Genomic DNA, 22,121 nt, shown 5'->3' with positions numbered 1-22,121 from the left:
CTATCCTATTACATGAATTATTGTGAAATAAAATAGTCTTTAATATTTTTTAAGCTAAGATGTATTTTCTGGCCTAACTTAAAAAAATCAGCACACTTTAGTTGGAAAGCAGACATAAGATACTTTTTAAAATATATATATTCACATACAAGCATGCATGAATATAGTTTGTGTATGTTTGTTATATGAATAGAGAAAATGAGACAAAGAGAGGAAGAGAAAAATGCAAGAGTGGCAGCCAGAGTAAGAATAGATAGAAATGGTTGAAATTAGCCAATGTGACTTCAAATTGGGAATTCAAATAAAGTTGATGGGAAAAAGAAGAAGAATAACTTTAACACTCCGTGCCAGGCTCAGACCTGGAACCAGGATGCTCAAATGAAGAAGACACAGCCTGCCCCCAGGTAGTGGCTTGGCTCATTGTCTAGTTGGGGGAAGAGACTTGTAAATATGTAACTTGTAACACAGTAAAATAAGTGCACTATTAAAATGGAAGCAACATTCAGTGCAGGTATAGTACTTCGGGGGGTGGGGGCAGAGAAGAAGGCTTCATGCAGGAATTGGTGCTTGAGCCAAGTCTTCAAGGGCAGGTGGGATGTGATCAGGTGGGCACAAGTTGGAGGAGTGAGGATGGTGGGAGGACATTCCAGGAGCTCAAATGCTCAGGGGCATGAGATATACTGGATAATAGGGGTCTTTTTCGGGATATTTGTTTAAGGAACAATTATTATTCATTTAATAATGAGTGGACTTGCAAATAAGTCAAAGCTTTGTTTGCTTTATAAATAAGATCATCTATACCATTTTTTTCAGATTCCATATAGATCCATTAATATACGGTATTTGTATTTCCCTTTCTGACTTTAGTCTGTATGACAGTATCTAGGTCTATCCACATCTCTTCAAATGACAGAAATAAAGGGACAGACATAACGAACAAGCATAGAGATACCAAAGCGGAAAGGGGGAGTGGGGTGAATTGGGAGACTGGGATTGACATATATATATTATCATGAATAAAATAGATAACAAATGGGAACCTACTTTATAGCATGGGAAACTCTACTCATTACTTTGTGGCGACCTAAATGGGAAGGAAATCCAAAAAAGATGGGATATATGTATATGTATAGCTGATTCACTCCACTGTACAGCAGAAACTAACACAGGCTTCCCTGGTGGCTTAACCAGTATAGAATCTGCCTGCAGTGCAGGAGACATTGGTTCAATCCCTGGGTCCGGAAGATCCCTTGGAGAATATTCCAATTCTAAAATATAAAATCTAAAAATCTAAAAAGTAAATTAAAAAAAAAGCTTGATTTGCAGCAGAGACCTGATGATGAAGGGTCTTAATGCAGGAGAGTGATGTGGTGAGAACTGTATGATAATTAGAAGATAGATTGGTGGACAAAGTACTGGAGGCTGAGACAGCAATGAGGAGGCCATTTGTTCAGAACAGGAAAGATCTGGAGGAGATGAATTGAGGCAGTGGCAGTCCACAGAGTGGGAGGTTGATAATTTAGGCAGTGGGTATGATAAAGAACTTGATGTCTAGGGGAGGAGACGAAGGAAAAAAGGCCGCTGAGGTTATGGTCTACCCAGAGATATGTGAAATGAAACATAAAGTATGGAAAAGAAATGTAAGAACATGTAAATATGTTTCAGTTCAGTTCAGTCGCTCAGGTATATCTGACTCCTTGCGAGCCCATGGACTGTAGCACGTCAGGCTTCCCTATCCATCACCAACTCCTAGAGCTTGCTCACACTCATATCCATCAAGTCGGTGATGCCATCCAACCATCTCATCCTCTATCATCCCATTTTCCTCCTGCCTTCAATCTTTCTCAGCATCAGAGTCTTCTCCAAGGAGTCAGTTCTTCACATCAGGTGGCCAAAGTATTGGAGCTTCAGCTTCAGCATCAGTCCTTCCAATGAATATTCAGGACTGATTTCCTTTACAATTGACTGGTTGGATCTCCTTGCAGTCCAAGGGACTCTCAAGAGTCTTCTCCAACACCACAGTTCAAAAGCATCAATTCTTCAGTGCTCAGCTTTGTTTATAGTCCAACTCACATCCATCCATGACTTCTGGAAAAACATATGGACCTTTGTTGGCAAAGTAATGTCTCTGCTTTTTAATATGCTGTCTAGGTTGGTCATAGCTTTTCTTCCAAGGAGCAAGCGTCTTTTAATTTCGTGACTGCAGTCACCATCTGCAGTGATTTTGGAGCCCCCCAGAAATAGTCTCTCACTGTTGCCATTGTTTCCTCATCTATTTGCCATGAAGTGATGGGATCAGATGTCATGATCTTAGTTTTTTGAATGTTGAGTTTTAAGCCTACTTTTCCACTCTCCTCTTTCACTTTCATCAAGAGACTCTTTAGTTCTTCTTTGCTTTCTGCCATAAGGGTGATGTCATCTGCATATCTGAAGTTATTGATATTTCTTCTGGCAGTCTTGATTCCAGCTTGTGCTTCATCCAGCCCGGCATTTCCCATGATGCACTCTGCACAGAAGTTAAATAAGCAGGGTGACAGTATACAGCCTTGACGTACTCCTTTCCCAGTTTGGAACCAGTGTGTTGTTCCATGTCTGGTTCTAACTGTGGTTTCTTGACCTGCAGACAGATTTCTCAGGAGGCAGGTAAGATGGTCTGGTATTCCCATCTCTTGAAGAATTTTCCACAGTTTTTTGTGATCCACACAGTCAAAGGCTTTGGCATAGTCAATAAAGCAGAAGTAGGTGTTTTTCTGGAACTCACCTGCTTTTTTGATGATCTAGCAGATGTTGGCATTTTGATCTCTGGTTCCTCTGCCTTTTTTAAATCCAGCTTGAACATCTGGAAGTTCATGGTTCATGGACTGTTGAAACCTTGCTTGGAGAATGTTGAACATTATTTTGCTAGCGTGTGAGATGAGTGCAATTGTGCAGTAGTTTGAGCGTTCTTTGGCATTGCCTTTCTTTGGGATTGGAATGAAAACTGCCCTTTTCCAGTCCTGTGGTCACCGCTGAGTTTTCTGAGTTTGCTGGCATATTGAATGCAGGAATTTAATAGTATCATCTTTTAGGATCTGAAATAGCTCAACTGGAATTCCATCACTTCCACTAGCTTTGTTCATAGTGATGCTTCCTAAGGCCCACTTGACTTCGCCTTCCAGGATGTCTGGCTCTAGATGAGTGATCACACCATCGTGGTTATCTGGGTCTTGAAGATCTTTTTTGTATAGTTCTTCTGTATATTCTTGTCACCTATGTTTATGTTTAGTTTCACCTATGTAAGTAAAAGATAGCAATTATATTTTACTAATGATTATGCTTTGAATTGTTAGTACTATAGATATTTCATTAAAAAAGTTATTATGTTATACTGGAGGTCGATGCTCAAAATTTTTTAACTGGTCAGAGTCTAATCAGAAATGATTGGAGACCAAAGAAGGCTTTATTTTTATATATTTATTCTTTTCATTAGAGTCTAGTTGATTTATAATGCTGTGTTAGTTTCAGATATACAGCAGTGAATCAGTTATACATATCCATATATCCACTCTTTTTTAGATTCTGTTCCCATATAGGCCATTACAGAATACGGAATAGTGTTCCCTGTGCTATACAGGAGATCCTTATAAGTCATCTGTTTTTTATAAGTAGTGTGTATTTGTCAATGTTGATTTCCCAATTAATTCCTCAGTCCCCAAGGAAGGCTTTAAAGCAGTGGATTCCAAATTTTCTGTTCTTCTATTTCTATTTATTTAGAACCCCAAGGAACCTTTAATTATGTGGATTATACTTATTTAAACTTATTTTGTTACTGTATTAAAAGTTGAGAAATTTAAAAGTATTTGTTTAGTAATTCATTTAAAGATAATAATAACACATCCAGTACATGTTAGCATAAATAACATGTGCTATGCTGTGTTCAGTCGCTTTAGTCGTGTCTCTTTGCGACCTTATGGACGATAGCTTGCCAGGTTCCTTGTCCATGGAATTCTCCAGGCAAGAATGCTATAGTGGGTTGCCATGCCCTCTTCCAGGGGATCTCTCCTACCTAGGGATTGAACCCACATCTCCTGTGTCTCCTGCATTGCAAGCGGATTCTTTACCCAGTGGGAATTCTTTACCTGGGAAAAGGCAGATTCTTTACCTGGGAAGCCCATAAATAACATACTTATTACAAAAACCAATTCTATTTTCCAAAACAAAACAAAGTTTAATGAGAAGAATGGCATTGTTTTACACTTTTGTGAATGTCTTTAACATCTGGTTTCATGGAAGGAATCGATTCTCTGATCTGTTCAGTACTCAAATCTGTTGTAATATGTTTTTGTTTTTTCTTTGGATTGACGTGTGTGAAGAAAATCTCATGCACAGGTGTAACTGGAAAAGGGAGAGGTTTATAATACTCTCCTCATGTCACTGTAGATACTTTTCTTTGATCCTATTCAAAAACTTGATATATGATAGTTTCCCAAGGGTTAATTGCAATATGGAAATTGAAACCACATCAGTATACTTTTCATGCTCTGTAATATTAAATCAATTTATTTAAATCTGTAACTTTGACTAGGTCAGCATTCAAGTCTGATTTTGTAACATTGTGAATTGGATATGTGAAAAATATTGGTTCTCTGAGTTAGGCAGGAGTTAAACAACAGCTAAAAAAATCACTTCTGTTAGTATCATCAATAGGCTCATCAGAAAATATTTGTGTTTTGGGAAGCTGTCAAATCATGGTGTTGGATATAAGTTTCCAAAAATTCTAATTTTTACTGGAAAATTAATTTTATCATTGGTAACCATTATTGTCAGTTATTTTCCTTGCTTGTTTTCAAGAAAATGTCTGCCCAACATGTAAGTCTGAGTAACCATAGTTTGTCTGTCAGACATTCTTTCAAATACATGCAGGGTTACGTGGAAAATTTGGCCACTTTAGCTGGCTACTAAAACAGTTGAGTAAGTGCTTTTTCTTGCCTCAATTATTGCAATTCAGATGAAGCATTAAAAAAAATTTTATTTGTTTGTTTTTACTGTGAGTGAGTGGTGATGAAGCATATAAGATAAGAAGCTGGGTACCAATACCTTGATTTGTACTAAGGCTCTTCCAGTTTTACTCACCATCTCTTTTGTACCAATAGCATAAATGTGAACACAGTAAAAAAAAGTTGAAAATATGTTAGTATCATTATGAAAATAGTTCTGACTTCATGCACTCCAAGAAAGACCTTGAGGGTTATCTCCTTAATAACTGATGGTTTAAGGTCATCCTAATATTGATCTGGGGAAAATGTCATGTCACCTTCTGTGTTTTGAAAAGTTTAGAGAAAAAGCATTTAAAATTTCTGCTACGTTAAAAAAAAGTGAGGTGATCTTATCTGAAACCCATGACCTTGAAATAACTTTAAAAAATTTCTTTCTTTTTAGTCTAAGGGAAAACATTTAAAAGTTGCTGTTTTAACTTTTCTGGCATTAGCAAACAGAAATGTCCTTTTTATGGAGCCCTTTCATTCCCTCTGCAAAGCTTTTTGAATTGCAATTTTAATTAAGGGTGACATTTTTTTGGTTTCACAGAATTGATCAGGAACAGGTCTTATTTTATTGAAGTATATTGTGTGTGATAATGATAAGTATATAAGTCAATCCAACTCATGTTTTAGTTTATGAGCTATAGTATCTCTTCCCTTAAATCATACAAAAGGGTGCTGTATTTGAAAAATTTAATATTTAAAGTGTAATTATTTTAATCTACCTTCTTTAAGAGTACTTTTTAATATAATCACGGATGATCATCTGAGTCTTGAGTTGTCTTAAGTGCTAATTTCATAAAATGTTTATCCAGAATATTTGTTAAAACCATGTATTCTTTCTAATCATAATCCAGGTGGGAATCGAAAGTAATGAAAACGACTTTAATAATTCGCCTAATGAGTCATGGTTAAAATTCATTTTTAGACAATAGCTTTTATGTTGTTTACAGAGTGATCCTCAAGAATGGATGGTATTGCAGAAAAAGGACACATGTTATAAGTTAGAAACCAGAGGAACACTTTATGGAAACCAAAACTGGGGTTATTAGATCCTTAATAGGGAGAAAAAGATTAAGCTAACAGACAAGAGCCTTAAACATTGCCCTAGAGTCTAAAGAAAGTGATATTGGGTTGTAAGGTATTTTTTTTCCTTATCATAAAAGAATTTCAGATTCACAGAGAAATAAAGAATAGTATAGCAAGCAACCAAATGATCACCACTTAAATGTAACTGTTGTTAATATATTCTTATATTTTCTTCCTCTTTTTTTCAAAGAGATGTTAAACTGATGATATGACATTTTATTCCTATATAAAACAATTTCCATCTGTAAAAGATTAAAACTTACAAATACACATTTTACAGTGATGGGATGATCTGAGAGATACAGAAGGCCTTTGTTTTGTAGACTGGATGTGCCAAGCTGTGAAGTCTAGCGAAAGAGCTTGGAATGATGAAGGGGATTTTATAAAATTGTGTAGAGGACTTAGAGGAGGAAGAACACTGCTGCTGCTGCTAAGTCTCCTCAGTTGTGTCTGACTCTGTGTGACCCCATAGACGGCAGCCCACCAGGCTCCTGGGATTCTCCAGGCAAGAACAATGGAGTGGGTTGCCATTTCCTTCTCTAGGACATGAAAGTGAAAAGTGAAAGTGAAGTCACGCAGTCGTGTTCGACTCTTTGCGACCCTATGGACTGCAGCCTACCAGGCTCCTCCGTCCATGGGATTTTCCAAGGCAAGAGTACTGGAGTGGATTGCCATTGCCTTCTCTGGGAAGAACACTGAGCTGAGGGTAAATATGTGGAAGAGAGCCAGAGAGAGATAGTTAATGGAGAATTTTGGTTAAATTTTGCTATTTGGTGTGTGATTTAACCATTTTCTCTATCTCTCCATAATGTCCTAATTTAAATTTACATTACTCCTTTGTGCTTTAGAAATTGGATTTTTTTTGACCCTGACCTTAAAGGTGGGTGGGAGTGAAAACCGAGGCTGGCCAAATGTGTTCATTGGAGCTGCACCGTTAATGTCAGAGGGATCTAGGAACACATACTTTGAAGAGTTTTAGCCAATCAGTAACAGAAGGTCCTATTAGAGTTATTTATTTATTTTACAAATACAGTTTTTTATTGGAGTATAATTGCTTTACAATGTTGTGTTAGTTTTTGCTATACAACAGTATGACTCAGCTATATGTATACATCCCCCCTCACCTAAGGTATATATAATTACATATATATCCCTTTCTCCTAAGCCTCCCTCCCACCCCCCATCCCACCCATCTAGATCATCGCAGAGCATTGAGCCGACCTTCTGTGCTACATAACATCTTCCCATTAGCTATCTGTTGGTAGTGTATATACGTCAATACTAATCTATCCATTTGTCCCACCCTCCCCACCCCTTGTCCACAGGTCTGTTCTTTACATCTGCATCTGTTTTCCCTCCCTGCACATTGGTTCATCAGTACCAATTTTCTAGATTCCATATATATGCGTTAATGTACAATGCTTGTTTCTCTCAGAGTTATTTAATTACCCCTCTTTGTTTCTTGCACTGAAATAATATAGTCTGCCCTAATTTATGCAACGTCTTCTTGTGTGTAGGTCTCGGATGTGGTTTATTATACACTGCAACGGTGACCATCACGTGCCAGTATTTTGACAGCCGTCGTGGCCTTGCCCTTGGCCTGATTTCAACAGGTACATTTTCAATACAAGTATAGCACTGTCACTCTTCAGCCTTGTAATCAAAGCTAAAAGTTACCAAGCACAGATAGGTTTAATCAACCACCCCCCAGCTACCACTCAGGAGCACAACTTTTTTTTTTTTTCACTCTAATCCTTAGGAAATTATTTTCCACTGTAAATATGGGTGTAGCTTTCAAAACACCCTAAAGATACATATATTAAAAAAGCTCTCCTAGGAAAAAAAAAAAAAGCTGGGGCATTAGATGTCCAATATAACATGGGAAAAGAAAACTTATGGGTCCAGTAATTTGAGAATCACATCCTGGTGATAGCCTTCCTAAAAGAAGCAGAGAGCACTTAAATAAAGCACCTGAACTCTGAGAAAGACAGGAGAAATGAAAGGAAAATGGAGATCCTTCAGTTCACTGTCAAGAAGACCAATGCTGATACCTCTCTGACTCCATTTACTGTGGAACTTAGTTTTTATAAAGCACTGATTTGTGAATACATTCAACTAGTCTATGTGCATATCCAAACGACAGACTGTTTATCCTTATTATTCCTTAAATAATCAGGACCATCACTGGGCAGGGGGCAGTGTGTAAGTATAAAACCTTCTGGACTTTAAGTCTCTGATATTTTTAAGTGTTTTCTTTTTCAGCTGTATTTTTTTTCCTAAGCTATTTAGAGAACTTATCAAAATTTCTGCGGCCAATATTTTATGAGTTTGTTTAGGAGATAAAGTGTCCAGGCTTACTGAAACTTGTACGTTTACATTGCTACTTGCTAATGGGTGGCTATTCCTGAGAGGTCAGACTTTCCGATAAGCTGAATTACTTCAGTAGTGTATCTGGCAACAGGATCCAAACTAATATTTTGTTCCTGAAGCCAGTGCAACAAAGTGACTCTAGATCAGATTAAATTAAGCTGGATATTTACCCGAGGTGATTTAAGAAAGCTTTACCAGATAAGAAATGTGATCATGGCCCAGGAGGAGAGAGGACCAGGGTCTGAGGGCATGGTTAAGGTAGAACTGAGAGAAGAAAGAGAAAAAACAAAAGGAGGGAGAATCCAGAGCAGTTCTATAGCAGTTTAAAAAACTGACAGCATCTTCCACAAGTGTGGGAAGGACCGTGAGACAGGCATGGCACCTTAAAGGACAATAGGTCTTACCTATACTGTATTTTTTTTGGCCATGCATCATGCGGGATCTTACCTAGCTAGGGGTCAAACCTGCGCCCCCAGAATTGGGAGTTTGGACTCTTAACCACTGGACCACCAGGGAAGTCCCATCTATACTGTATTTTTTTTTAAGGCACTGTAATGTGACAAACCCAGATCCTGAAGCTAAATCACCTGGTTTTGAATTCTCTGTCACTCAGTAGCTGCCTGGTGACAGACAAGTTACCTAACTGTTCTGTGCAATTAAGTGTTAAGCCTCATTTTTCTGAACTATAAAATGAGGATAATAATAGTTCCCATCTATTGGACTCCACCCTGTACAGTCTGTATTTGCCCAACTTCATGACTAAAGAGAGAACCCAGTGACATGTAAGTAGGTATAAGTGAAGCAGGCACTGGTCAAGCAGGAGATGTACAGAGAGCAGGAGAGCAGCCACTGTGAGTGACCTGAGCATACACCATCCCACCGGGGTATTGGGAATATTAGAGGAACATATGCATAAGGCACATGGCAAGGGCTGTAAAAGTGTTAGCTGTTAAAACTATCACCTAGGTTTCCCTTAACATAAAACTGTCACCTAGGTTTCCGTTAACATCCAGATTTATCTGGGATGAAGGTGTTAGAAATCGTACGCTGAGAGAGTTGCTCTTGCTTTCCGCTCAGTCTAAAGAGGAAACCATATGGGCCCGGACCTTGGCACACTGGGCTAAAATGGACTGACTGTGGACAATCCAGATTTGGCAGAATTAGGGAGTTTTCAGTTGCAACACATAGGGAGCCAGGTGAGGCAGAAATCAGGGAGCAGTATGAATCCATTGTCTTAGTCTGTTCAGGCTGCTCTAAAGTATCTTAGACTGAGTGGCTTATAAACAACAGAAATGTATGTCTCAGAGTTCTGAGACTGGCAATCTGAGATCAGGGTGTCAAGGTTAGCTGGGTTGGGTGCTGGTGAGAGCCTTCTCCTAGGTTGCAGACTGTCATCTTCTTCCTTTGTCCTCATATTACAGAACAGAAGAGGAAGCTCTCTGGGGTTCTCTTTAGTAAGTGCGTTCATTCCATTCATGGGGCTCCACCTTTTGACCTAATCACCTCCCAAAGCCCATACCTACTAATTCCATCATGTTGGGGATTAAGATTTCAACTCACAAATTTTGGAGAGACTCAAACATTCAGTCTATAGTATCTACCATCAATGAAAGAGGTGACAAGAAAAATAAAACACAGTAGAAATTTTTAAAAATTGAAAAAGAACCCAAAATCAAAATAACTGAATTAATGTGACTTAGTTTAAATATTGTGACCTAGATGAAATAAAGAAACATGGGCATAAAATGGAAGTTTTGGGAATAGTCTTACTCCTTGGTGAACAGGGATTGATAAACTAATGGCCATGGACCCAGTCTAATCTATTAAGTGTTTTTTGGACAGCTCATGCATAAAGAATGGTTTTTACATTTTTGATTGGTTGAAAAAAATAAAAAAAATATTTCATGACACATGAAAATCATGTAAAATTAAAATTTCAGTGTCTATAAATAAAGCTTTATTGAAACACAGTCATACTCATTCCTTCATGATTCTTCTCTGGCTGCTTTCATGTTTCAAGGGCAGAGTTGAGTATTTGTGACAGAGCTTGGATGGCCCACTGTGGGTTAATTATTTCCTCTCTAGCCCTTTTATAGAAAAAGTCTACTGACCCCTGGTCTTGAAGAAGAGTTCATCAAGATATACGTGTATATCTTACCATTTCAGATTCCCTGAACATCAAATTCATATTTTCCCTCTTTGTGATCATGTATACCATAGACATGCATGGAAGCATAATTAGTGCTTTATTTCACTTTTTCCTTTACATTGATGATTTTTAAATTGGGATTTTCCTTTTAAAGATTAAAAATTATAGTTTTACAGTTTACACAGTTCCACCATAGAGCTCTAATTACTCTTCATTGCCCTGAAAGAATTTCTGCATTTTGTTTTTCGGCTGTGCCACGTGGCTTGTGAGATCTTAGTTCCCCGACCAAAGATTGAACCCAGCCCCTTGGCAGTGAGAGCATGGAGTCCTAACCACTGGACCACCAGAGTATTCCCTGCTGTATCTTCCTAAGCCATGACTACATTCTCATGGGATGTAGGCTGAAAACACTAGTATCCAAAGTGGAGTTTTATTTTGCTGCCCTGTCATACACTTAGCATATCATAGGTTTTTGATAAACCACCTATTGAAGTGATTTGATATGTTTCCCTTAATATTGCATAATGTCGATAGATAAACTTAGTTGGTGAGCAATGGGGAATTCTTTACTTCCTCCAGATCAAAATATTTAACTTTGAAAACACCAAGAATAGTTTAAAGTAATTATATGACACTTTGTTAGAACTTCTACAAAGCAATGGTGTTAGAAAAATATGAATTAATAGTAAATGAATGCTAATGCACTATGGAAGTGCATGAAATATAGTCCTCTTTTCAGTTCTTTCCATTTGTTTTCTGAAGTGCTTTTAACCTTTGAAATATGTGCCACTTTTAAAAAGATAAGGAAGAATTCAACTTGTCTACTTTTATTACTTAATAGTCAGCACAGGGATACTTCCTAAGTAGCCACAAAAAGATACTGTATTAACTGTCATTACACTAATGTGAACTATTGATTAATGTTTGTAAGCAAAGTTTTTTTCTTTGGGGATAAAGGAGTTAATTTTAAATATGTTAGGAAGGGACAACTGTGGTACCAAATTTTTTTTTTTTAATAATTCTAAGAGTCATTTGGTTATTGGTAATTTTTACAATAAGCTTGGCATCCTGTTGGGATTATGATGTAATTTGGTATAGACCATTTAAAAAGTATGATTAACCTCTTTAGACTAATTATTTTTAAATTACAGATCACTTTCTTTCATATATTTTTTTGAGTTGACATTTCTCAATGATATTTAAATTTTAAAATACTCAATTAACAACTTGAAATCAGAACCACATAAGAAAACTTCATATTAATTCGGCTGATGTAATTTGCTATTCCAGTGTGGGTCATGTGATCTACTTAAAAAATAGTGTATTTTCAGTGTTGCACAAATGTGTAAGCAGACATACTTTGTAATTTTAATATCCTATCGAAGTTCACTTTACTTTCTCATAGTTTATTAATGTCAATCTTTCATTCTGATGATTATTTGAGCTTCCCTTGTGTCTCAGATAGTAAAGAATTAGTCTGCAATGCAGGAGACCCAGGTTCGATCCCTGGATTGGGACGATCCCCTGGACAAGGAAATGGCAACCCAGACCAGTGTTCTTGCCTGAAGAATGCCATAGACACAGGAGCCTGGCGGACAACAGTCCATGGGGTTGCAAAGAGTCGGACACGACCGAGAGACTAACACACTTGAGTTAGCAAACCACTATAAATATCCTACAACTAAAATATTAATATATTCTTCATCTCAAAAAATAAAATATGAAAAATTTTCTTTTCCAAAAGGAATACATATAAAGCATGGAGCCTGTAAGTACTAAAAATGTAGTTGCGTAAGGTATTTGTTAAGAACATAGGTTCCTGGGGTCAGACTGAGTGCAAATCCTACTTATGCCACTTGTAGCTTTCTGATCTGTGGCAAAGTTCTCAACCTTTTTAGCCGTAGGTCACTTCAAGTGTACACTGGGAATAATAATAGGACATAATCAATAGGAGGGGCTTCCCAGGTGGCGCTGGAGGTGAAGAACTCACCTGACAGTGCAGGAGACACAGGAGATGTGGGTTTGATCCCTGGGTGGGAAGATCCCCTGGAGCAGGAAATGATAACCCACTCCAGTATTCTTGTCTGAAAGTTTCATGAACAGAAGAGCCTGGCGGACTCCAGTTTACAGTCACAGAGAGTCAGACATGACTGAGCAGACATAAGCACTCACATGCACATAATAGGATTATTGTAAGGAAACATTATTGTGCCATGTAAAGTATTTAACACAGCATCTGAACTGCAAATGCTAGTTTTAAAAATAGATCTGTCAGTGTTAACTATTGTTGAGGTCGTCATCGTCATCATCTTTAGTTTTCTTGTTGTGATTTTAATATGAAGGCACACTTATGAATGCCAGTGTGAAAAAGAAATTGAACTGTAGTACTTACAATGCTTGTTCTGAGAGTCCCAATGATAAGAGGTTAAGATTAAACAGTTCCCATTTCCTTTTTAGGTTCAAGTGTTGGACTTTTTATATATGCTGCTTTGCAGAGACTTTTGATTGAGTTCTATGGATTGGATGGATGCCTGCTGATTGTGGGTGCTTTAGCTTTAAATATATTAGCCTGTGGCAGTCTGATGAGACCCCTCCAGTCCTCTGACTTCCCTTTACCTGAGAAAACAGCTCTGGAAAATGTACCAGATAGGTACTTGATTTACAAAGAAAAAGAAAAGGACCTAGAAGAAAACATAAACATGCTTGAAAAGAGCTACAGTGGGGAGGAAACATGCAAGGGCACCTTAGCCAATGGTGACTGGAAATCAGAGAGTCTGCTTCATAAAAACCCAACGACAACGGCACACACACAAGAGACTGAAACGTACAAGAGGAAAGTTGCAGAGCCGAAATATTTTTGCAAACAGCTTGCCAAGAGGAAATGGCAGTTATATAAAAACTATTGTGGGGAAACTGTGGCTCTTTTTAAAAACAAAGTATTTTCAGCACTCTTCATCGCCATCTTTCTCTTTGACATCGGAGGGTTTCCACCTTCGTTACTTATGGAAGATGTGGCAAGAAGTTCAAATGTGAAAGAAGAGGAGTTTATTATGCCTCTTATTTCTATTATTGGCATTATGACAGCAGTTGGTAAACTCATTTTAGGGATACTGGCTGACTTCAAGTGGATTAATACCTTATATCTTTATGTAGCTACCTTAATAATCATGAGCCTGGCCTTGTGTGCAATTCCATTTGCCAAAAGTTATGTTACGTTGGCACTACTTTCTGGGATCCTAGGGTTTCTTACTGGTAATTGGTCCATCTTTCCTTATGTGACCACAAAGACAGTGGGAATTGAAAAACTAGCCCATGCCTATGGGATATTAATGTTCTTTGCTGGACTTGGAAATAGCCTTGGACCCCCAATTGTTGGTAAGATATTTATCTTAAAGTAAGCCCATTTTACTGTTCTTTGTAATGTCTCTGAATACAGGAATTGCTTTTGTAATAATAGCACAGATTTATACAAAATAAATCTGCTTGGAATGCCTCTTGATCATGATTTATTCAGAATCACTTTGCTATAGTTGGAAAAGCCAATACACTTGCTCAGGAATTTGTGTTTATTCTTCATTTGGGAGAAACCCAAAATGCCTGCTTAGTCTTGTCCAACTATTTGAGAAATTCTCCTCTAACTCCCATTAGGCCACTTTGGGAGTAGAACTGAGTAATGTATATCCTAATCCGAACTGTATATAAATGTTGTAGTTAACTTTTTTATTAGGGTATAGTTGATTTACAATGTTGTGTTCGTTTCTGCTGTATAGCGAAGTGAGTCAGTTATACATATATTTACTTCTTTTTAGATTCCTTTCCCATGTAAGTAACTACAGAGTATTGAATAGAGTTCCATGTGCTATTAAGTAGGTTCTTATTAGTTATCAATTCTATATATATATATATATGTAGTGTGTATACATCAGTCCCACGAACTGTATATAAATTGATGAGATTAGAGTATTCCTATACATACTATGTCTATCAAACTCACTTTTTTCTTACTCTCTTTTCAGGTTGGTTTTATGACTGGACCCAGACCTATGACATTGCATTTTATTTTAGTGGCCTCTGTGTCCTGCTGGGAGGTTTTATTCTACTGCTGGCAGCCTTGCCTTCCTGGGATACATGCAAAAAGCAACTCCCCAAGCCAGCTCCAACAACCTTTTTATACAAAGTTGCCTCTAATTCCTCTAATGTTTAGAAGAATTTTGGAAGGCACTAAAGACTGTTTTCACACAGCGAAATTTCACTGTGTCTGATCTGAATGACTTTTTTTTTTTTTACATATCCTTTATGTACTGTATATGTAGACTCGATCTCCTATATTTTCTCCCCCCCTTCCCCCTTTTTCCCAAAAAGTTGGACTACTCTGTTTTACTATTATTCATGAGTTGTGGATATTGTGAACATTTTGGCCAGCCTCAGAAGACTCTCTGAAAGAAACATCATTTCTCTGCAGACTCCAATAGTTCCTCTGCAGGGCAGCCAGAGGAGACTCTGCTATTTTAAAACTGATGCAAGCGGCGTGATGAGTTATGTGTGAAGGCCACTAGGGACTAAAACACTTTCTTCTCTCTGTTAGACTCTCTAGTATATAAAAGACTTCGAGCCAGTCAGGAAATGAAAATGGTTCCTAAAACAGCGTTAAGAATTGCCGTGGCACAAACTGGTCATTTTTTAAAAACATGATTTTTAAATTACCATCCCCCATTTTCATGATTTTGTTTACCTTGATAAAGCACCTGCATGTTTGGTGCCCATCGAGGACACATCCTTTCGATTCCTAAGGTGTTTGCTGAGATCAGGCAGTCTCCAAACAAAGGGGTAGTCACTGTAGCCTTTCTTCCTGGTTGGTCGCTGGAACCTCGCTCACTTTTGTCAGCAGCCGCTCAGTCATGTTTCCCAAGAAGTGCTGACTTTACCTGTTTCCAAACTGGAAATGCATATTTAAAGCATTCCGTTCTGGCAAATGGGAAACATCCATTTGCTTTAGGCGCAGTGGGGATGAATTGCCAGTCTGCATATCTTCTCAGTGAAGCATTTATTTGCAACTATCAGATTTTACTGCTATCCAATTTTAATTCAAGGGCAGAACTAAAAAGTGTGTGGGTGGTATGCGTGCGCATGCATGTGAGCATTCTGCTCTGTGTCTGTGTGCTCTATGGAAAGAGAAAGGGGCAATAAGAAATTGATACCCTCACCCAACTTTATTCATCATAAGAAAAATATTATAGGAAGAAAATCAACATTTAGTAAATTGACTTTTTTCTTAAGAAATGTTTTTTTAAACTTTGCTATGCATCAGAGTCTTCTATAGATCCTTTTTAAAATGTAGTTGTCTGAGTACCACTGGTAGAGATTTTAATTATGTAGGTCTAGGCTGTGGGCTAAGCATCTATATTTTTAATGAACTCTTCAAGTGGTTCTGAGAGCACAGCCTGAATTGAGAATGACTGTTATAAGACTGGCAATAGAGAAACATTTTTTTTCTCTTAAAAAATAAAACCAGTCAACCATTGAGGTGAGGGTTTTTTTAATAAACAGCCAAGTTTGATTGTTTAAAATAAGAGGCACTCTGCCCATTGTGCCAAAATTGTCTTTTCATTTCTTTTGAAATAGGTAAGGTTATTTTATACGTCTATGTTGCCTTTCTTCGAAGGCACCTGAAGCACTTTATAAGCTTGAATCCCCACAAAACCTCAGTGAGGTCAGTAAATAGTGCTTTTCTAGGCAGGAAACCTGGAGATGTGGGGAACTTCATATCTGAGTGAATCTTACTCAGTAACCCAATCATGGGGCTCCAAAGTGCCTTGGACTTCTGCTCCATATTCTGACTTCTGGAAAGTTTTCTGTACCTCATTCTTTAGTCACTGTCAGGGTAGTAAGTAAAATAAGCAACATTCAAAAAAAAAATTAACAGAAATGTTTTTGTGATAAAAGTTCTTTTTTGCCAATATCATGTTCAGGAAATCCTATAACCTTTCTTTATTGTTTTAAACTTTTATGCCATCCCCACATTCATTAATGTTGATACTTGTCCAAATGCATCTTCACCGTGTCTACTAATATCCTCCAATGTGTGCATTATCCATTGTCTTGGGAATAAATTTTATTACAATAAAATTTTTTTTGTTTGTTTTTTATCAGTGTGGTTGCTTTTTCTATTCTTAGCTGCCATACCCCCAGCACTGAATTACAGTCACACTTTACTTGAATGTAAAAATACGAATTCTCTGATTTCACTTTGGATCCAGAATCTGGTGATTTAGACACTAGCATATTCAAAGTCACTTCATGGCTAATAGATGAGGAAAAAGTTGAAACAGTGGCAGACTTTATTTTCGGGAGCTCCAAAATCACTGTGGACAGTGACTGCAGCCATGAGATTAAAAGATGCTTGCTCCTTGGAAGAAAAGCTATGACAAACCTAGACAGTGTATTAAAAGGCAGAGAGGTTACTTTGCCAAAAATGGTCCATATAGTCAAAACATGATTTTTCCAGTAGTCATGTACAGATGTGAGAGTTGGACCATAAAGAAGGGTGAGTGCTGAAGAATTGATGCTTTTGAACTGTGGTTCTGGAGAAGACTCTTGAGAGTCCCTTGGACTACAAGGAGATCAAATCAGTCAATCCTAAAGGACATCAATCCTGAATATTCATTGGAAGGACTGATGCTGAAGCTGAAGTTTCAATACTTTGGCCACCTGATGGGAAGAGTTGACTCACTGGAAAAGATCCTGATGCTGGGGAAGATTGAGGACAGGAGGAGAAAGGGATACAGAGGGTGAGATGGTTGGATGGCATCACTAACTCAGTGGATGTGAGTTTGAGCAAACTCCAGGAGTGGTAAAGGACAAGGAAGCCTGGCATGCTGCAGTCCATGGGGTCACAAAGAGTTGGACATGACTTAGCAACTGAACAACAAAATTATTTTGACCATTAGTTTCCAAAAAAGCTAAAATGTCATTCCTACAGAATCCTTTTGAGGAAAGGGGGATGGACTCCCCTTTGGAATTCTTAATATTGATCTTGCTAATCCTTAATGGAATTCTTGGTATGTTCCAAGCACATTATGTTATTCATCCCTCATAATAGCCCTGTGAGATGGGGATTCTGACCTTCTTTGTATGATATAAAACATAGTTGTCATGGTACAAATGATGTACAGAAGTCATTTCCAAAAGCAAAATGAAAAATATTTCTAGCAAGCCCTTTAATTTCTAACATGGCTAGGAAATAGGGCCTAGCTGGAAGATTGCTGCAAAGCCAGTCCTGTAGTGAATAGATGAATTATGTTTATGAAGATAATTATTCATGACTTGTCTATTTCCTGAGTATTTAAAAATACCATTTAATAAAATTTTATTGATTAGAATATGATCTTTCTTTTCTGACTCAGAAGATATTTCCTGACATTCCAAGTGCCTATGGTTGATTTTGGGAAATGTATGAAATAAGAAAGTTTGTTAGGGACCCACTTCCCTGACTTTAACAGCTCCTCATTCTCCTTTCTGCTTCCTGCCTCTCTCCCTGTCTCTCATGAGCCTCCTAGGAGCCAGTTGGTGATCTAATTTTCTCTAGGGTGACTATGTCTTCAGAGAAGTTTCAGCCACCAATGTTTAAAGGCCTCGAGAGGAACAAGCGCAAGAATCAGGAGTTCCTGCTTTGGGAGGTCATGACCGAGCAGGATGGCAGTTTTCTTATGCTGGCTGAAAAGTCCTGTGACCTGAGATAGCCTCAACTTCTAGCAATCATCACAGGATTATCTCAACACAGGATGTTACAGGAAATGAAGAACTTTGCTTTGAATAAAAGAATGGCTCCTTTTTTCTTTGACTTGGACAGAGTATTATATTGAACACGTAAAATACACAATTTACATGAACAGTGCTGTACAATTTCTCTTTTGTTAGTAACAATCTTGGGACCTTTTGTGCTACCGTCAATTGTGTCTGAAGAATGTCAGTTAGTAAGATGCCTCTTTGAGTAAGGAGTTTAACCACAATCAGTTAAAGATCCAAGATCTATGAATAATACATGGATAATATTTGGAAAGCTGGTGTACATACTTATTAAGGTTGTGATTCCAGTTCCTGTGGCTGGGTGATTGTGAGCAAATTATTTAACCTCTGAAAGCCTGTCTCCTCATTTGTCATACAGATCATAGGTCTATGGTGGAAATTAAATAAAATAACCTATATGTATAACTGTCCAATGTTCATAAATATTAGCTATTATTATTTTTGTTATAGTCCTTACTCTTGTGTGGCTTCTAAGTACTGGGACAAGTATCAAGTATTCCCAGGCATAGGAATGGGGTAAATGTTTGTATTGAAGGGTCTTATTTAGGAGAATAAGCCTTCTGTTATCTACAACTTGTACAACTGTCACAGTTCTTGCCCTCCCCCAAGCATGTTCTTCTCAAAATCTTTCATCCTTAGGGATTCATGACTCAGCACATTTTTCTGAAATTGCCATTCAGAAGCTTTGACACAAAACAGAACAAAACACACGCTGTTCTTGCACAAATCACATAGAATCCACTCTGTAAACTGAGTTACTATGGGAATTTGAACTTTTGTTTTTTTCCTTAAGAACCCATCACCCAAGCTGCTTGGAAGGCGGGACTGAAATTGGGCAGAAAGCAAAAGACTCCCGTTTGTTTATTGAGCACTAATTGGCTTCAGCTCAGGGCCTTTACCTCACTGCCTGCCCTGTAGGCCTTTGAGATTTACCCTTGAGGGAGTGTCATGCCTTGCCAGGTCCTCTGGGATTCTATTCCTAGCAGGTCTCAGTCACATTGGTAGCTTTTTGCTACATACATTCCTTGTTTCGTAGAATTATTTACTTTTGTCTCCCGCCAAAAAAAAAAAAAAAAAAAATCGTACTTTTAAAAGTTTTGTCAGTTTTCTCTAAGTCATAGTCTAAAACTTTTGGTAAACGGCATGTTTTCAAAAACGAATAATGAACTGTGGTTAAGGTGTTGAACTGCCATAGGTCACCTTAAACTACACAGCCACAGAGCTATGCCTGTTTTTTCCTCCCTGGGAATCATTCCCAATGTGATGAGACGAATTATTATTTGTCCAGCTTAGATCTGGACTCCCGAACATCTACAGTTTTCGGAGGCAGTTGCTAAGACTAGCCCAGATAACTCTAACACCGAAGGGGACCAGATGGAACTAGTTAGATCAATCTCCAAGGAAGGCTGGAACAGGGTCAGCAACTCATTTGCAAATAGCCACTAAGGCTGCTGGGAAGCTGCCATTTTGAGGAGTCCTGGGAAAGGTTAAGCGAGAACAAGAACCAGGTAGAGGAATCATTTGAAGCCAGTGAGAGGGCCATGGTACACACAGAGCCAGGATGAGCTCAGGTCCCTGGACAGAACTGTAAATAGCGTATAGGTTTGTTCCATAAAACGGGACCGTTCACTGCCCAAGACTGAAAACAACTGTAACTTCCGAGAGGCATTTTAGCAGTCACCAGCTGAGAGGAATAAGAGGAAAAGAGCTCTGTCTCTGCCTTGTTCTCAAAGCATGAGCAGTCGGTTTTGATGTGACTAGGTACGGATGTGCCTAAGAAATGTGAGAGAAAGTGTGTGTGTGTGTGTGTGTAGGTGCAGATGTGCCTAAGAAATGTGAGAGAAAGCGTGTGTGTGTGTAGGTACGGATGTGCCTAAGAAATGTGAGAAAGTGTGTGTGTGTGTGTGTGTGTGTGTGTGTGTGTGTGTGTGTGTGTGTGTGTGTGTGTGTGTGTCCCCATGCAGGCACGCATGCGTACGTGCGTGTATGTGCTTGCACGCATGCGTGCCGGTGTGTGGTGCGTGCGTGAAAGAAAGGTTGAGAGAGACGGGAGGGATGGGTCTTCATTACCTCAGACGGCAGCCCACCATGAAATTTCTCAGGAAGACCTTGTTTCAGGACCTGGAACCTCCCAGTCTTTCCAGAAAGACCTGAACATTGAAGACCTCTGGGTTGTTTCTAGGCAAGAGGAAGGTTCTTTTTAGCTGGGTTTCTTCAGGAAGTTAGAGGTATTGATAGATTTTCTCTGTGGGTCATTGGCTTTGCCTTAGGAGGAGTTGCCTAACCCCCACCCTTGGGATCTTCGGGAAGGGCGTGGGCTCTGGGTAACAGCAGAGACAGAGGCTCAGCGCCTAGGGAGCTAGGACTGGTCTGTGAGTAGGCGCATCCTCCCAGGGAGTCTGCTGAAACGCTGATGGCAGTGGTAACTCCCAGGGTCCTGGTAAGCTAACCATTGGAGATAGGTGGTAATAAGAAAATAGCTTGGCATGGGGGAGGAGGCATGGGATCTGGAGTCCAGCAGAGCAGGCTTTTACTTCCCAGCTCCTCCAGTTACCACCTCTCTAGATGGGTACTCTTCAGTTTGTTAAGCTTTCTGAACTCAGCTTTTGTTACTGGTGAACTGTACTGTTGGAACGTTTAGAAATAATAGATGCAAAATGTCCAGTGTGTAATTGTTTCTAAAAAAGACATTATTTTCTCTTAAAGGAAACCTCAATATCATAAAAATAAGTAAATGGTAAAGTAGTAGATACACAATATACAGTAGATTGAATTCTTGTCTCACTGGGCATATTATCAAGCGATTGTTCTGCAAAACAGTTTTGTGTGTGATGGTGGGGCCATCGTAGTAGTATGGGACAGTGTATTACTACTAGGTTTTGTCCTAGATGCTAGAAATACAGGAATAATTAAGAAAACCTCTTGCCCTGAGGAGTTAATGGTTTAATAGGAGCAACTGATATCCAATTAAGTATAAATGCAGAAGCCACTTTTAAAAACTTAATTTATGTATCCATTCAACGAATTTTTATTTAGCACTCATTGTGTGCCGAGTATGCAGGGCTTCCCAGGTGGCGCTAGTGGTAAAGAACCCGCCTGCCAATGCAGGTTAGACGTAAGAGACCGTGGATCGATCCTTGAATCGGGAACATCTCCTGGAGAAAGGAGTGGCAGTCCACTCCAGTGTTCTTCCCTGGAGAATCCCAAGGACAGAGGAACCTGGCAGGCTGCAGTCCATAGGGTCGCACGACTGTTGGACACGACGGAAGCGACTTAGCACAGCATGCTGAGTGTGCAGGTGTTGAGATGATGGTGAGGAACAAGACACACGTAGCCTTGTGTTCACAATTATTTCCTAGAACACAAAGTAGGTCCCATGCCAACACAATATTGTAAAGCAGTTATCCTTCAATTAAAAATAAATTGTAAGAAAAGTAGATTCCATGGTATCAATGTTCTAACCAGAACTTGTGCTGTAGGGTCAGCTCTCTCTCGGATATGTGTCTAGGGGAAGAAAAAGGTATCTGTGTTTGTTGTGCTGTGTCACTTCAGTATCTCTGCAGGACCTTGGCACTCATTGCCTTGGGGGCCAGGATTGGTTGCTAAGAGCCCACAGCTGAGTCCTGCTCTAGGCACTGCCTTCAGCTGAAGGAATTACCTGCCTTCTTAGGGGAAGCTGACTTCCCTGG

The 22,121-nt window shown here is 38.8% G+C and overlaps 1 protein-coding gene across 3 annotated transcripts in view; it reads left to right on the top strand.

The window, feature by feature from the left end:
- The window catches only part of SLC16A9 (solute carrier family 16 member 9), a 75,855-nt gene extending 57,020 nt beyond the window's left edge, over nt 1–18,835 (top strand). For all 3 annotated transcript variants that reach the window (XM_065922386.1, XM_065922384.1, XM_065922385.1), the window contains 3 exons: nt 7,625–7,720; nt 13,084–14,001; nt 14,643–18,835. In XM_065922386.1, the coding sequence (XP_065778458.1) occupies nt 7,625–7,720; nt 13,084–14,001; nt 14,643–14,830 (1,202 nt within the window). In that variant the 3' untranslated portion in view covers nt 14,831–18,835. The remainder of the gene's footprint in view (nt 1–7,624; nt 7,721–13,083; nt 14,002–14,642) is intronic.
- The last annotated feature ends 3,286 nt before the right edge of the window (nt 18,836–22,121 follow it).

Source organism: Muntiacus reevesi, chromosome 2 (genome assembly GCF_963930625.1).
Source record: "Muntiacus reevesi chromosome 2, mMunRee1.1, whole genome shotgun sequence".
Taxonomy (NCBI): Eukaryota; Metazoa; Chordata; class Mammalia; order Artiodactyla; family Cervidae; genus Muntiacus; species Muntiacus reevesi.
This window is presented reverse-complemented; position numbering and strand designations above follow the sequence as displayed.